This window comes from Erythrolamprus reginae, chromosome 1, assembly GCF_031021105.1.
Source record: "Erythrolamprus reginae isolate rEryReg1 chromosome 1, rEryReg1.hap1, whole genome shotgun sequence".
In the NCBI taxonomy this organism is placed as follows: Eukaryota; Metazoa; Chordata; class Lepidosauria; order Squamata; family Dipsadidae; genus Erythrolamprus; species Erythrolamprus reginae.
Window position 1 is genome coordinate 144,630,078 of NC_091950.1, and position 17,704 is coordinate 144,647,781.

Sequence of the window (17,704 nt, forward strand, 5' to 3'; positions counted from 1 at the left end):
CTACTGCCTTTGAAGATTTCCTGGTAAAGTTGTGAGTTCTGTCCTAATAGCACCACTGTTTGTCGCTCACTAGGATCTTATTTATTGGGTTTGTATGCTGCCCGACTCCCAAGGGACTCTGGATGGCTCACAGCTAAAGAATAAAATATAGATGTAACATTAAAACCCCTTACAAACAATCTAAACCAATTTTTCCCAACCTTGGCAACTTGAAGAGATCTGGACTTCAACTCCCAGAATTCCCCAACCAGCATTCACTGGCTGGGGAATTCTGGGAGTTGAAGTCCAGATCTCTTCAAGTTGCCAAGGTTGGGAAACACTGATCTAAACAATTTAAAACTAACAAAAACAATCTTGTGAGAAAGTTTGAACCTTCCTACTGAATTTCAGGAAGATCCTAGTCGGCAACAGCAGCTGAATTCAGTGGTCTCACTGGCTGGGAGGGGTGGGTGGGTAGGGAGAGCCTTTCTGTATTTTTCCAAACTACTCCTCAGACTTTTTAAAAAATCACCTGCTGAGTCATTGTAGTAGTAATCTGAACAACACAACAAGGCATAGATGGCTATAGTTATTAACAAGCCGGACTCCAGAGACCTCTCTCTATTTTAAGCATGGGATAAAGTGCCAGTGATAAAATGTCAAAATCCGGGAGCAGGAATAAATGCTCCCCCACCTCATGCCCCAACCACTTCACCTTTACATTGGGAACTTTTCGTATTAAAGGAACAGTGTAGCTTTCTTCCTCAGACACCAAAAGCCTTAGCAATACCACCAGTGGGGGGGGGGGGGGGGGAGAAATGGTAGCCTGTTAATAAGATTGCTCTTATATCAGCTGCAAATTTTGCCCAGTACTGTATAATGGTTCTGGTGAACTTATAGGAAACCCCACTGCAAGATCACTTTATGTGAGCCCTGTGACTAAGGCCAAGTATATGGGAGAAAGCTCTAGTCTAGGTATCCCAGGCATAGGGCAGCTGGAAAGACCTTCCAGCCTGGCAGTTACAGTTAACAACAACAGAGTTTGGAAAGGACCTTGGAGGTCTTCTAGTCCAACCACCTGCTTAGGCAGGAAACCCTACATTACTTCAGATGGAATGCCATCATTCTACTAAACAAATAATTCCCTCAAGACTCTCAAACTTTTTACTAACTGCCCTATTTCTACTAGTTCTTTCTCATCATTCCTATCACCCATTCCTCCCAGTCAGGACTGTATGACTGTAACTTGTTGCTTGTATCCTTAGGATTTATATTAATATTGATTGTTTCTTCATTGCTTATTTGACCCCTATGACAATCATTAAGTGTTTGTACCTCATGATTCTTGACAAATCTATATTTTCTTTTATGTACACTGGGAACATATGCACCAATATAAATCCCTTGTGTGTCCAATCACACTTGGCCAATAAAGAATTAAATTCTATTATCCAGTTCTTCCACAGTATGAAGGGCCCGGCGGGACTGAGCCCTGGCCCAAGATTAAGAGGACGGGACAGCGGAGAGAGGAGATGGGCTTGGGAAGCGAGTTCCCGGAGTTGCCTCGGATTGACACCTCCTCCTCCCCCCCTCCCCCGGTCGCTGGTCTTTCGCCACTCGGGCCTGCCTGTTCCTTTAAGAACCACCCTTCGAAAGGACGGGCTCGGTATTGCTTCGCGCAGACGATATCCGGGCGCTTGTCCGTCGGAGTGGGCTGGACGAAGGAGCAGAAAGTTTACGGCCGGCAGGCTCCCACCCCCGGGGGATGAGTGGATGAGTAGCCCGCTACTCCCGCCTCCTGCAGACAGTTTGCGGCGGCGGCGGCGTTGCGCTGGCTCCGAGTGGCACCGTCTCCGTCTCTGCCGAAGCGGAGGAAAAGCGCAGGAGTTCGTCCGCGCATGGCGCTGGTTACCGTATGTCGGTCCCCATCCGGGAGTGGTCACTCGACCCCCACCGGCTGCAAGGTGAGCCCCCCCCTCCAAAAAAAATCTGCCCCGTTGCCTTTCAAGCTGGACAGGACTGTCGAAGACGATGCAGCCATACATTCCCTTCTGATCCGACCCTCTTTCCAGGACGTTCACGGTCCTATCCCCCGTCCCTCCTTTCTGAGATGGGCGAGCGAGGATGTCTAGACACCTGGGGCACTTTCCCTGAATGTATTTGGCTTCCGTCGGTCTTAGGGGTCAGTGCAAAGCGTGAGCAGTGGTTTTTGCAGAGAGTGGCCTCAAGAGTTCACCATCTTGTTCGTGGAAGGGAAGAAAAAACGTGTACTTGCAGTTTCCCTTAAGGGCAGTTCTTGGAAAAAGGGCAGGGAAAACAAAATCGGAAGGGTCAAGGGGGAGAGTATCTGATTTTAGCAGGCCTCTTTCTCTCTCTCTCTCTCTCTCTCTGGTACTGTGCATGTAGAGAAGCAGCTGTGCTGGAGAAGGGGGAGCTTTGCCAGGTTCTAGGCAAAGTCTCTTCTGGCTCCCTGTGTATCCAATTCTCCCACTTGCAGTATGGAAGATAGATGCAATCAATCAATCAATTATCTATCTACCTACCTACCTATCTCTATGTCTGTGCCGCCCAACTCCCTAGGGATTCAGTAAAATAAATATGGATCAATATAAAAAACAGTACAATTTAAAATAATTGTAGCCAGCCATACATTCATGGGCTAACCTCGCTAGAAACCCCCCCCCCCCGGTCAATGGCCCCAGGGCTGTCAGAAAAGCCAAGTCTTTACGGTTTTCCAGAAGGCCAGTAAGGTGGGGATCTCAGGAGGTAGCTGATTCCAGAGAGTTGGAGCAACCACAGAGAAGGCCCTACCCGCCAGCCGACACTGTTTAGCTGACAGGACTTGAAGAAGACCAACCCTGTGGGATCTAGTTAGTTGCTGGGAGGTATGTGGTAGAGGGCAGTCTCGAAGATACTCTGGCCCTGAGTCATGTAGGGCTTTAAAGGTAATAACCAACACCTTGAATTGTGACCGGAAATCGAAGAGAAGCCAGTACAGCTCGCGAAGAATTGGTGAAATGCAGGTGTATCTGGGCATACCCCTCCACATTTTCTTTTATAATTGCCAAAAAAGTGGCAAAAGGTTATTTATTTCTTTATTTATTTTTGCTACAGCTTTAGTTTCTTTAACTTTAAAAGTTAAACTCTTAAAATGTTAAAAATAATATTGGAAAAGATCTGTGCCACCCGTGTCTACAGAATTAGAGGGCTGGGAGTTATTCTGGTTGATCCAATGCACAGGGGCCACTGTCTCGACATGTGCTGAAGGGGGTAGCCTTGGCTTCTGCCTTGCACTGGGTGCTCAGAAGCTATGAAGCCTCCTGAGCAGTCCAGCTGCTGGAAGCCAGTTGATTTAGGCTCCACTCCTCTTGATTGCAGGGGTCAAAACAAAAACAAGGAAGTGATTTAGCTGCAAAAATACAATTTTATGACGTGTCCATAAATTTCTTTTCCAACAGGCTATAAGGGTTTGTTGAAAAGTGATTTCCCTTCTTCCTAAACTGCTGCATTTCTATCCTGTCCTTGTATGGAAGCAGTTTAGGAAACTTGTCAAATTGTGGCCTTTCCTTGCATTCCCATTACTGTACTATTTTCTCTAATCAGTTTTCAACAGCCCAAGTTTCTGTGGGAGAAGTAGGCACAAATATCTGCTTGTCAGTAAGTTTCACAACATACTACTTCCTGTCAGCTCCTGATAGATTGCAACGTCAGAGACCAAGGAGTACTGCAGAACTATCTCTTGCATAATATCCATAAAGAGGAAGACTTTCCAGTCCATTATACCAATGATGGACTTCTTGCACCAGAGCACCTGTGCCTGAGCTCACATCTCGAGCCTGGCAGTCTGTGGGATGATCTTGCGTTTCAAAGTGTAATTAGACATTGTGCAAAGAACTGGCAATTAAGAAGTGGCACAATTGCTGCTTGTTTGCTGTTTCTCCCTGGTGCTTAGAAATGTCACAGGAAATTGCCAACAAAATAGGAAGCACATGGATAAGATTATGCAAGACCTGGAATTCAAAGCCAGTCTAGGAATCCTGAAAAGGAGACGAGAGATAAGCAAGGGAACAGTGCCCAGCTGGTGTTTGCGTGTCTATTTCCAAATATTTGCAAGAATTCCTGCTTTTATGAAGCTATGGCACAGAAAGAAAAAGTATACAACTTGGGGCCTGCTAGGACAGTTATACAGCATCGGCCAGATATTGGGGCGTATCTGGTGCTTTATTTGCTTTTTCTATTTACAAACCAAGAAGGTTGTTAAATGCAGGTCTTACACTATGTAATTGGAAGCATTTGACTTCATAGAGCAACAACATTTTTGGCTGGTAGAGAATAATGAGAACTACAAATAGCATTAGGAGTATGAGCCAGAAAGTTTTTTGCACCAGTAATGTCACATAGCTGGAATTTTATTGCCTAGCTTTGGGCATTTAAAATAGGTAAGCCATTCAAACTCTGCAATGATTGTATGTAGGACTGTTGTAGACATTGCAAAAATAATAAATATGCAATAGTTTTGATTTGAAGAAAGTGTTACTAGAATTCTAAAGGGTAACTTCTGTCTGTTACATCATGCAACTTACTGGGGAATACTGGATACTGCTAATACTCGTTACTGGAATGGAGGAACCTTGGCCTGCAACTTCACGAAAGAGTATGTGTTCCAGCCATTGATACAGATTAAGAATTAGCAAAGCTATGAAGGCTATGAAATTTCTATAAAATTGGCCCTTATTTGCTTCCCAAAGCAAAAAATGAATAGTAAAGCAGCTTTGTGTTCTGAACTGAAATTTAACCATCCTCCTTCTTTCCTTTTAATGACCGAGAGAGAATTTCAAGATAGGAAAACAATCCTTTGAAATGTCTTTTTATATTTACTTTAAAATGTGTGCTGTCCTTCAAAGAAATAGTTTCTTATTTTCAATGCATAGGGTTTTTTTTGGGGGGGGTGGGGGCGGGGTTTCCATATTGATTTACCATAAAATGAGCTGGATTTAAAGCATCACACATACAAATGGCTACTTCAAATTCTCAGTATTTCTTTAATGAAGAAAGCTTGGAAATATCCCATGGATCTGTCTCTGTGTCATGAAAGGGTAGAACTGATTGGAAAGTGAGACATTTGGGTGTAAGGTGTTCTTTTAAAAAAATATATTTCAAGCTCTTTTCATGGCAGCATAAATTGGGAACATACTGGTGTTGCTGTGAAATATTTATTTTATTTATTTGTGCAGTGCAGTTGGGGAAAATATAAAAAGCAACATGAGAAAATATTATTTTACTGAAAGAGTAGTAGATCCTTGGAAGAAACTTCCAGCAGACGTGGTTGGTAACTGAATTTAAACATGCTTGGGATAAACATATATCCATCCTAAGATAAAATACACGAAATAGTATAAGGACAGACTAGATGGACCATGAGGTCTTTTTCTGCCATCAATCTTCTATATTTCTATGTTTCTATTTATTTTATTCGACTTCCATGCCAAGACTCAGGGCGGCTTAAAACAATATAAATATACAATAAAGAGAAGTCAAATATAAATCTAAAACTATAACCCCAGTTTAAAAACTCCAACTTAAACAGTCCGTGCAACACACATGCATACCATTCAGTACAATTTGGCCATGACAGATGGCCCCCAGGCCTGCCAGCAAAGCCAGTCTTTCGGAAGGCAAGTAGGATGGGAGCAGTATGGACATCAGGGGGAGAGTTGGTTCCATAGAGCTGGGGCAGCCACAGAGAAGGCCCTTCCCTTCGGCCCTGCCAACCTGCATTTCTTAGTCAACGGAACCTGGAGGAGGTCAACCCTGTGTGATCTTATTGGTCTCTGGGAGGTATGCGGCAGGAGAGAAATGCTCAGCAAGATTTCCCAGGGTTTGGCATTTGTTGCTGCCATAGCCAACATGCCTCCTTCCTTCTTTCCTTCCTCCATGTCTAGTGGAACAAGCACAGCAAATGATCGAAGAGACAAGCTATGTGGGCCCGGAGTTCTGCTATGGAAATCTTGTGAATGTTCAAGATTCTAGATGAACAAAGCAGTCCCCAAAAGCATCTGCTTTTGCCATAGAGGTATTAATGATAGGAACATTGTGTCATGCCAAGTTTTCTCATGCCAAAGCCAATGGCAGAAATAGTTGCTGGATGACTCCACATGTTTGGATTGGACATTGTTTTCTTGGTACAAAGGAAATTCTCCTCAGACCACTACAAGGGATAAATCCTATCAGTTATGCCTATTCAGCGTTGACCCTTGATTTAAGCACCTAAACAACAGTGTTGAATAGCCTTTGATTCTGGCAAATGTGAGCTTACCATTCCAGTTATATATGAAGAATGGCTTGTTATGAGTCTGCAGAGTTAATTGTTTAATTGTGCTGTGTTTATTTATTGTGTGTTAGTTTATGTTAGGGTTTAAGTCATGTCATTTCCCCCAACTAACACAATCTGAAGTTAGTTGGGAGAAAGATCAAAAGCAACGTGAGAAAATATTATTTCACTGAAAGAGTAGTAGATCCTTGGAACAAACGTCCAGCAGACGTGGTTGGTAAATCCACAGTAACTGAATTTAAACATGCCTGGGATAAACAAATATCCATTGTAAGATAAAATACAGGAAATAGTATAAGGGCAGACTAGATGGACCATGAGGTCTTTTTCTGCCGTCAGTCTTCTATGTTTCTATGTCCTGCATTCTAGATCAAGAGACTTACTAAAGTTTTAATTGAAAGTCAACCTCTTGTGACTCCTGTGGTTCTTGGATTAGAATTCAGAGCTTCTAGGGAGATCTGCCACAGCCTCTGAAAAGTTTTGGGAGAAAGGAACTAAATGAGATATATTGATATTAGATGTGGTAAGTGAGCACTTCTTTTAACAGCAAGCAATGTAACCGGGAGATAAATGCTAATAACTATGGAAATTCCTTGCAGGATGAAGATGTTTCTAGAAGAAGACAGTTGCAGCGACGGTAAGTAGTCATCGTTCCTAATATTCTTTATTTATAGATTACCTATAGGTTTCCAGGCCCTGCTTTTGAAAATTTTCACACTTTTTTTAATCCTAAAAATTTAACGGTGATGCCTCCAATGAGCAACAGTTGAATGGGCTATGAAAAATCAAAACACACACATAGCCTTAGAGCAGTGTTTCCTAACTTTGGCAACTTGGAGATATTTGGACTTCAACTCCCAGAATACCCCAGCCAGCATTTGCTGGCTGGGGTATTCTGGGAGTTGAAGTCCAAGTATCTCCAAGTTGCCAAGGTTGGGAAACACTGCCTTAGAGGATGGAGATAGATGGGTTATTTTTGAAATTTTAAAGAATGATTTCAATTATTACCCTGTTTCCCCCAAAATAAGTCACCCCTGAAAGTAAGACATAGGAGAGGTTTCGTAGAATTGCCTAATATAAGGCATCCCCCGAAAGTAAGACTAGGAGACGTTTCGTTTCGCAGCACTCCCGAACAGAACATATATAACATATATTTGAAGAAAGTATAATTGTTGTACATGGAAATAATGGTACGGTAGTAGTAAGAAATTCTTGATAGGATTCACAGGTTGTCTGGTTATGCTGGTTTGTGATGACAACTACTGTACAGTATATAATAAATGTTCACTTTTTTTTGTTCAGCAATAAATGTGAATTCTTCTTCATTGAAAAAAAAATAAGACACCCCCTGAAAATAAGATGTAGCACATCTTTGGGAGCAAAAATTAATATAAGACGCTGTCTTATTTTCGGGGAAACAGGGTATGTTGCATGGTAAAGAAATGAAGAAATATGCAAATACTGCATGAATGTTCCTGAAATGCTTGTTTAGGAACTGAGTAATTTTGCTATTCTTTGTCAGGAATACACCAGCACTAAAAAAAGCAATATTGGAAGAATGTGCAACCATCTGAGGTTTTTTTAAAAATAGAACAGATTGTTTCAAATTGCTGTGGAAAGGGTATATCCAATTTGGTACAGACAAATAGCATTTAGGGAATTAAAAGTCCAAATTCTGATTATAAGAATATTGGAGCCAAGTCATTTCCCCCCCAATCAGGAATGCAATATTATAAAAGGCTTCCCCCTTTTTTTGGACTGATGATCAGTTGAATATTTAAGAGCATATAATGGGCATTGTGACAAAATGGCTGCTAGGGACATACTTGCCTATTCATAAAATGGCTGCCATGTATACATAACCATAAACCATATTTATTTATTGGTTGGTTGATCATATGTACAAACTAGCACTCATTTATCAAAACACTATGCCATTTCCACATCGTATTTCCCTAATATGCTATACCTTTCCATACTATCTGATTCTTTTTCAGGGTAGATAACAGACTGTCAAAGAGAGACTGGGCACCACTCACCCATATTTTTCTAAAGTATTTATGGAGCTAAGAAACTTTTGGGTATAAAGATAATGCTGGAGATTAGTGCCTTGAATGTAGTACGCTTGCTCCCTTGCCTTTCTTCTTCGTAATAAAACTAGGTCTTAAAAGAATTGTACACAACATGTGGCCAAGAAAAGGTTTTATAGGAAGGTTGCTCTTTATAAGATCCATGCTAAAGATCTTTCTCGTAGGGAAAATTCTTCCCTCTGCACTGCAGAAGTATGATAGTTTCATACTGATTACTGAAACATATACTGTAAAATACAATTCTTAGAGATAAGTATAGAAAATAAGATAAGCTATCCTCTCAATTTATTTATATGAAAATATATATTTAATTTCTATTGGTATCAGAAAGGTCCTTAATCAAAATAGAATGGAATTATCCCGCCCCCCGCCCCCCCAGCAATATTTACTATTTTTCAAATAGACTATTTTTCATGCAGGATTTGTTGATCAGTGAAAAAATAAAACCATTTAGACTAATGTTGCTTCTTGATTCTAAATTTTGTTTCCAAATTGCTCTGCTTTTAAAAAGATGTAGAGGCATAGTTGCCCACGTTCCTGTGTGTCACTGTAGGAAGCCCTTTAGTCCTTTTCCCTTATTTGCCTTTCCCCACACAATTTTATAGAAATATAAGTGCTCCAAAGTGAGGGTGGTTTGTACCTTAACCCCTTGGATAACTTTTAAGAAATGTCAAACAATAAAATCTAAAACTAAACAATACACAGGTATTTAATATGGTTCCTTCAGCCTTCATTATTAATTATGTTTGGACTTTTTAATATATTTCTTAGAAGGAAAACTATTTGTTTTTTGTTTTGCCTTTCTTTTAATTTCAAAACCAACTGTTCTTTTAAATTCTTGATGACGGAGGTTAACGTTTCAAGCCAGCAGAGTTTTTATTCATTTTTCCTCTGTACAAATAGCTGACTGATTAGAGGCAGCCCTTGACATCTGATTATAATTGGCGCAAACTTTTTGGTTGCTAAATGAAGCAGTCATTAAACGAGGCATCATGTAATTATTTTGCTTTGGGATCAAAATCCTGGCATTCCTGGCTGCCATTGTTAAGTGAGAATGGCAGGTTGTTAAGCAGATAAAGTCCCAGGTAAGAAGCGCAGGGGTGCCTCAGGTGTGTGTGGGAGACCCTGGGAGGTTGAGCATAGGCCGTGCAGGATTTGGGGGCACTGCGCTGTGGTGCAAGTGCAGGGAGGACTGGAAAAGAAGCCGCAACAACCTCTGGAAGCCTCAGCAGCTGTAGCCTGGCCCAGCAGTGCAGTGAAAAGGTGCCACATCCCAGGAAGCGTTGAACACCTTAAAAAGCAGCCTCCTGTCTGTTCTGAGAAGCCTTCACAATGCAGCAAAATGGTGCCATGCCAGGGAAGCACCAAGCACCCAAGAAGTTCTAATGGCATATCAAAGCCCTACACGGCTTAGGACCAGTTTACCTATGGGACCGTCTCCTGCCTCATGCATTCCAGCGGCTGCTCAGATGCCACAGAGTCGACCTTCTCCAGGTCCCGTCAGCCAAGCAATGCCACCTGGTGGGGCCTAGGAGAAGGGCCTTCTCTGCGGCGGCTCCGGTCCTTTGGAACCAACTCCCACGAGATATTCGCACTACCCCCACTTCTGACCTTTCAAAAGTTTTTTAAAACCCACCTTTGCCGGCACGCTTGGGGCCATTGAGTATTGACATTCTGCTCCGGCCGACAGTATGACTGTGATTTGGATGAAGAGGGTTGAATGGTTTTAAGTTTGGGTTTTTAAGGTTAGTTTTTATGGCTGGATTTCATAATTTCATAATTCTATATTTGTATTGTTTTTATATGCTGAAAGCCGCCCTGAGTCTGTTTGGAGAAGTACGGCCTAGAAATCCAGATAGGTAGATGGGTGGATGGATGGATGGATGGATGGATGGATGGATGGATGGATGGATAGATAGATGAGGTGGGTGGGTGGGTGGGTGGGTGGGTGGGTGGATGGATGGATGGAAAGAAAGAGAGATAGAGAGATAGATAAGGAAGATAGATAGATGATAGATAGATAGATAGATAGATAGATAGATAGATAGATAGATAGAGCAAACCAGTTGCCCTCCTCTCTTCCCACTCCAGAAATCTAAGAAAGACCCAGTTCAGTCGCCCTCATTGTCCTGCATTCTGCCATGCCAGTTGACCTTCACTATTTTGTTCAACCCACTGCTGAAAGGTATGCCCGGCTTGGTCCTTTGCGAATTAGCTGGTGGCTATTTCAGGCCTTCCTTCCTTCCTCCCCTCCCCTCCGCTTTTTTTTACATTTCTAAACTTCCCCTCTCCCCGAAGCAGCCATTCTCCCCATTCTCCAACTAGCGCACAGCCTAAGTAGGTCCTTCAACATGAGTTCCCTTTTTTAATCACCTCTTCTTCTTCAGCCAAAGCTTTGTCATGGTCAAGGGAGCTGCTCTACTCCTGCCAGAAGAAGACAAGTTGGAGGCAGTTCAGGAGGGTCCAGCATCTCCCCAAGACCAAACCCCTAAAAATGAAGACGCTATTGCTGGGCAGCAAGAATTGCACTTGCAGCAAATGGTGGGGCTGCTGAGGCCGGAAGACACCATCCAGCTGGTAAGAGTGTTAGTGACGGAAGAAGGGACGCAAACAACAGCGAAAAGTAGAGATCGGAAAGGCCTTGCTACTTGAGTCTCAGGAAACCTGAAGTCAGCTAATATCTTCCCGCATTTCTTTCTGCAACTTTATATTTATTTGTTTATTTTATCAACAATATTAAAATTACAAGTAAATGTCTAAATATTCAAATACATGCGAACAGTAAAAATAAAGAAACAGTAAGGACAGGGGATGGAAGGCACGCTGTGCACTTATGCACGCCCCTTACTAACCTCAATAGTGGAAAGTCTAAGAGTAAAGTTTTGGGGGTCAGGAGATGATACTACATGATGTTTCTGATTCCAATTCCCCATTTTGCTGTCTGATTACTTAAGATCTAGCATTCCTGGCATATCAGATCACTTGGCCAATCAAACTAAACTAGGGAGCCAATAAGCCCTGACCTAAATCCAACAAATAAATAAATAAATCTTGTTTAAGGAACAAAAAGGTTCCTTTCCTGCTGTGCCCCCTTTAATATCCAGGAAGGATGCTCTGCTTTTCTCTGTGAAAACATTTCTCTGATCTTTAACATGTTGGCTAATACAGCAATTAGTAATAAAAGGCGCTGCTTTGTTCTGCAGATATATTTTTTGTTTTTTATAAGATACTGATTTTCCCTAATGCACCTGAACCATATACTTAAATTGCCGATGAGGTTTCATATACTGTAACTAAATGCACCTTCAAGGTGGCTGCAATTAACTCTGCTTAGGAAATACAGAAGAGTTTTGTCCTCATGTTCTCTGTTGTACTCTCTCCCTCCTCCTCTCCTCTCCCCTCCCTACCCCACTCCATCATGCAAGTTGTCTCCTGCAGATTGCAAGAGACACAACTTTATTCCCTCAAGAGAAATTCTGGAGAACCCAGATTGCTTCCCAAGCTGATTCAGAGTTTCCAAGTTGCTTCTTTCTTCATATTACTACTTGCTCATGACCTGAAATAGCCTGCTTTTTTCCTATCTCCTGTTGTGCTGCAAAACCAGAACTGATGCTACTTGGCAGTCTTGTGAGAAAATGAACTCAGCCCTATCCACCTTCTGGGACTCTCTCTTCGGGGGCTCATTGTCCTTCGGGTAGGGTGGGGAAGAATGTCTTCCCTTTTGGAATTTGGATTTCAGACATTCAGCCAGGAGCTCAGCCACTTCCCCATTTATGGCCTGTGGGGCTCTTCGTCTCTTGGGCGGGCAGCCAGAGCTGGCGTCTCTGCTGATCCCGATCCAAGTTTTGTCTCTGAGGCCTCTGCTGGGAGATTTCCAGATGGGCTTAAATAACTTTAGTTTTTCTTCTTCTTCCTAGAGAATGAGTCAGCCTCTAAGCATCAGGAACAATTTCTTTCAGGCAGTGGCTATCAAGTTGCATTCTGATAGACCCTGACTCCTTTTGGAAGCTTGCCAGGGGTTATTTGGTTAGGGGAAAAATTATAGTGGACAAATTATTACTCTGAACACCAGTTGGTTCTCTATTGCTGATCTTTCCCTTGCCTAGTGAAAAATGCATCAAAATATGAATGAACATCGGTTGGGAGGTTCTCTGTTTAGGAGCCCCAAGGTTTTTGTCCAAACTTAGCTTAAGAATCTTTGCAAAAGCTGCTGGTTTTCCATGTCAGCTGCTATGTAGAACCCGTCAGCAAAGGATTTGTAAAATCAAAGCTGGAATCACACTTCATACTACGTGGGTAGTGATTCCCCAAAGGGGACTTTAAAACCTTCATTTTTGTGTTTGTTTTTTGAAGATGTACATACTTAAGGGACCCATTTCATCCCCTAAGACTTCTGACACCATGCCTAAATAGACCTTGTCTATACTCATTTTTGAAATGTGGCCAGGAAGAATTGCACAGTGTGATTTTTTTTTTCCTGAATATCAATATTCACACAAGATATCAATAGCCAGACTGGAGAGATAAGTATAAAATACAGTAATAAATAGTATTTAGAAATTTAAATAATACCTCTTAGGAGTTGACAGACCTTTCCTTGTCTATCTGCAATTAACAATTAAAATAAGCCATTGAACTAGTAATATTATTAAATGTTTTGCAGATATTCATCATTTTATAAGCTTAGCCATAGAAGGCTATTAAGGAATCAGTCGAAAATGAGGGTAAAATGTAAAAATTAGCTTGGGAATATACAGTCGATACAGTATATGAATGTACAGTGGTACCTCTACTTATGAACTTAATTCGTTCCGTGACCAAACTTTTAAGTAGAAACGTTTGTAAGAAGAAGCAATTTTTCCCATAGAAATCAATGTAAAAGCAAATAATGCATACGATTGGGGAAACCACAGGGCGGGTGGAGGCCCTATTTCCTCTCAGAAGATTCCTAGACAGGTATCACGGAGGCTTCTCCCCAACTTTTCTGGCCCTGTTTCCTCCTAGGAGATTCCTAGAGAGCCCCCACAGAGGCTTCTCCCTGCCTTTTCTGGCCCTGTTTCCTCCCAGGAGATTCCTAGAGAGGCCCCACAGAGGCTTCTCTCTGCCTTTTCCAGTTACAGTTTCGGAGGCTCGGGTTTGTAAGTGGAAAATGGTTCTTGAGAAGAGGCAAAAAAATCTTGAACCACTCAGTTCTTATCTAGAAAGGTTCGTAAGTAGAGACGTTCTTAAGTAGAGGTACACTGTACATTAAAATTCCAGGCATCTTAACTTAGGAAAAAAACCAATAAAAATTCTTAAGGTTGAAAACTAAGATGAATTACAATGCTTCTATAGTTCTATAGCATAGTCTGACTTTTTAAATTTAAATCTTGATGCAGCATGATTTTTACAGATAATATTTATACTTTTTGGAAATTAGTTTATAAACACCAAATGCAATACTTCAACTTACTTGCAAACGTGCTTTTTTTCTTAGATATGTAAAATCATTGCTGAAGTTCTACTATTGGGACTTGAGGCAACAGCTGCCAAGAAGGGTCTTTCATCTTCTTCTAGGACTAGTTAGATTCTATACATATGTGTTGCTAACCATGATTTAGTATAAATCATATTAGTTTTAATGTAAGCATATACATGAAGTGTGGTCAAGACTCAAGGCTCCTAACAGCTTCCATTTGCTTCTGAACAAAACCCTTCTGGATCTGTGGGCAGCACTGGACATTTTCATGTTGGGGATTGTTTTGATGTATATATGTAAGTGGGAACATGCAAGACTAGGATGTTTTCTTCCTTGCAGGCTGTGAGACTGGAGTCGGCACGAGCTCATAGAATCCGATACTTGCTGGTGGTCTCAGCAACAGAGAGGGAGAGCAAGAGTGAGATGGTGCTTTTGGGGGTGGACTTCCCTGATGAAAGGTGAGGTGGCAAGGGTAGGGTGACCTCAGGAAAACGAGAGGTATTATACTGAGAAATACTGTAGATAGAATGGCCGGGTTTCACACCTCACACTTGGACTAGATGACCTATAAGGTCCCTTCCAAGTCTGTTAATTGGTTAATATGAGGTCCTTTTATAGGTTTTTCAGTAATGGCCGGTAATGACAGAAAATGTTCTGGAAAGCAAAATTTATTTGACCCTATTAACCATACCCAAATATGCCCATGTTACACTAACACTCCGCAGTCTGCATTGGTTGCCGATCAGTTTCCGATCACAATTCAAAGTGTTGGTTATGACCTATAAAGCCCTTCATGGCACTGGACCAGATTATCTCAGGGACCGCCTTCTGCTGCACAAATCCCAGCGACCAGTTAGGTCCCACAGAGTGGATCTTCTCCGGGTCCCGTCAACGAAAGAATGTCGCTTGGCGGGACCCAGGGGAAGAGCCTTCTCTGTGGCGGTTCGGCCCTCTGGAACCAACTCCCCCCAAAGATTAGAATTGCCCCCACCCTCCTTGCCTTTCGGAAGCTGCTTAAAACCCACCTCTGCCGTCAGGCATGGGGGAATTGAGACCCTCTTCTCCCTAGGCCTTTACAATTCTGTGCATGGTATGTATGTATGTATGTTTGGTTTTTTATATTAATGGGTTTTTAATTGTTTCTAACATCAGACTACTATTGTACACTGCTTTATTGTTGCTGTTAGCCGCCCCGAGTCTCTAGAGAGGGGCGGCATACAAATCCAATCAATCAATCAATCAATCAATCAATCAATAAATAAATACCTCCGGAGAGGGGCAGCATACAAATCCAATAAATAATCTAATAAATAATACCTGCTCAATTACTCAATTAACTAATCCTGGTGCTTAATTTTTTTATTAGTTAGTTACTGCAAATCATCCGTTTGGTTCCAATTTAGCCTGTTAGCCTGTCATGCCACATAAATTCCACTTTCTAAATAATGATTTGTCAGAAAATGGAAGAAAAAGAGAGAATATTCTTGTTTACTTTAAATCATATTCAAAAGCCAAATTTAACAATGTGCATCGATACATGGAACATAAATTAAGGGACTGCAATGTACTTTACTTGGGGCTGCCTCTGAAAACTAAGCAGAAACTAAAATGTGAATTGATATAAAACAGTTCCCTGGGAAGTGAAGTGAAAGCCATTGTGGCCATAGAACACCATGGTACTTTTCCAGAGGACTAGGTGGGTTGAATTCTAGATATCTATAGAATCAGGGCTTCAATCTACAACTGACCTAGCCTGATTGTACATCCTAAGGAAGGCCCCCTGTGTACAGGAGGTTATTGAGGGAAACTTGGAGTAAAGTTACTCTGTTGCAGACCCTTCTTCCGGGAGTACCCTCCCCTAGGGGTTCAATTGGCAGTCACCAGATGTAATTTAGGAGCATTACCATTCCACAGAGATTTCAATAGGTAATTGTAATTATCACCATTGTGAAGGGGTGCTAGGGGATATTTATTGTAATGCGGTTTAATTCTTTTATTGATTTTGTGTTTTACTGTTTTGGGTAAACAACTAGGAGTCATACTTGGAATTTGGTGCTATTATTAGAAGTAAACAAATGCATCTGTGCTCCAGTTCATTTATCCCTATGTTCTCTTCATAAAAATAGTTACATAGAAAAATCTTCGTTAGAACTACTGGTACCTTCCTTTTGCAGTTGTTCCATGCCTCATGTATTTGTAGCTTGCTATGTACATTTTATTCCCTGGTCAAACCAGTTTGGCAGTTTGTAGAGTTTTTTTTTAAAAAAATCTTTCTATTGTTTTTCCAAAGTGAGTTCAGCTGGAAGCAAGTAACGTTTGCTACAGCAGAATTTCAAATTAAGAAGCAAAATAAAAATGTTGTGTGTTTTCTTCTTAGCCACTACAAATATTTCCTGCCTGCATAATATAGTCTCTCTGCTATGAAACATCTGTTTGACTGAAAACTTGCTGATAATATATTTATTTTTACAGTATTTATCGAATGATTGCAAGTTTAGGAAAGGACCCAGATAAAGGCTAAAGAAACCAATCTCCAAAGCAAACATGCAGTATAATGCTTGTTTTAGAGGCTTTCAAGTTCCTTATTTCTCTCTTTCTCAAATAGCTTGGCTACCTGTACACTGGGTATGGTGCTTCCACTCTGGAGTGACACACAGGTTTTCCTTGATGGCGATGGGTAAGAGAACTATTTCTTTATATTATTCCATATAATTACAGTTTTTTATTTTATTTTAAGTTTCTTTCAGGAGCTTGCTTTTCATATATAAATAGACTGGGATAACAATCTAGAACTGAACACACTCAAAACCGTAGAAATGGTGGTAGACTTTAGGAGAAACCCTTCCACCTTTCCACCTCTCATAATACTAGACAACACAGTATCAACAGTAGAGACCTTCAAATTTCTAGGTTCTATCATATCTCAAGACCTACAATGGTCAACTAACATCAAAAACACCATCAAAAAAGCACAACAAAGAATGTTCTTTCTGCGCCAGCTCAGGAAGCTCAAACTGCCCAAGTAGCTGCTGATACAGTTCTACAGAGGAATCATTGAGTCTGTAATCTGCACCTCTATAACTGTCTGGTTTGGTGCTGCAACCCAACAGGACTGACACAGACTTCAGAGGATAATCAGAACTGCAGAAAAAACAATTGCTGCCAACCTGCCTTCCATTGAGGACCTGTATACTGCACGAGTCAAAAAGAGGGCAGGGAAAATATTTACTGACCCCTCACATCCTGGACACAAACCCTCAAAACGTTGCTACAGAGCACTGCACACCAAGACAACTAGACACAAGAACAGTTTTTCCCCAAATGCCATCACTCTACTAAACAAATAATTCCCTCAACACTGTCAGACTTTTTACTAAATCTGCACTTCTATTCTACTAGTTTTTCTCATCATTCCTTTCACCCATTTCCTTCCACTTAGGACTGTATGACTGTAACTTGTTGCTTGTATCCTAAGACTTTTATTAATATTGATTGTTTCTTCATTGCTTATTTGACCCCTATGGCAATCATTAAGTGTTGTACCACATGATTCTTGACAAATGTATCTTTTTCTTTTATGTACGTTGAGAGCATATGCACCAAGACAAATTCCTTGTGTGTCCAATCACACTTGGCCAATAAAATTCTATTCTGTTCTATAATGAAAGGTCATACAAAGTGTATCTGATTTTCTTTTCATGTCACAAGTGTCCACATGGAATAAATAAGTGATACCATCTCTACTTCCATTCCACAAATAGAAGTGGCATAAAGTATATTCTAAACCACTAAAAGATTTCATTTGTTTCTGGGTTAGATCCTTCCCTTTTTATCTTATGACCATTT

The 17,704-nt window shown here is 41.2% G+C and overlaps 1 protein-coding gene across 2 annotated transcripts in view; it reads left to right on the top strand.

Annotated features, from left to right (window-relative positions):
* The first annotated feature begins 1,638 nt into the window (after nt 1-1,638).
* Nucleotides 1,639-17,704, top strand: part of SSH3 (slingshot protein phosphatase 3) — a 33,837-nt gene continuing 17,771 nt past the window's right edge. For both annotated transcript variants that reach the window (XM_070727714.1, XM_070727724.1), the window contains exons 1-5: nt 1,639-1,943; nt 6,910-6,947; nt 10,788-10,977; nt 14,198-14,316; nt 16,464-16,535. In XM_070727714.1, the coding sequence (XP_070583815.1) occupies nt 1,878-1,943; nt 6,910-6,947; nt 10,788-10,977; nt 14,198-14,316; nt 16,464-16,535 (485 nt within the window). In that variant the 5' untranslated portion in view covers nt 1,639-1,877. The remainder of the gene's footprint in view (nt 1,944-6,909; nt 6,948-10,787; nt 10,978-14,197; nt 14,317-16,463; nt 16,536-17,704) is intronic.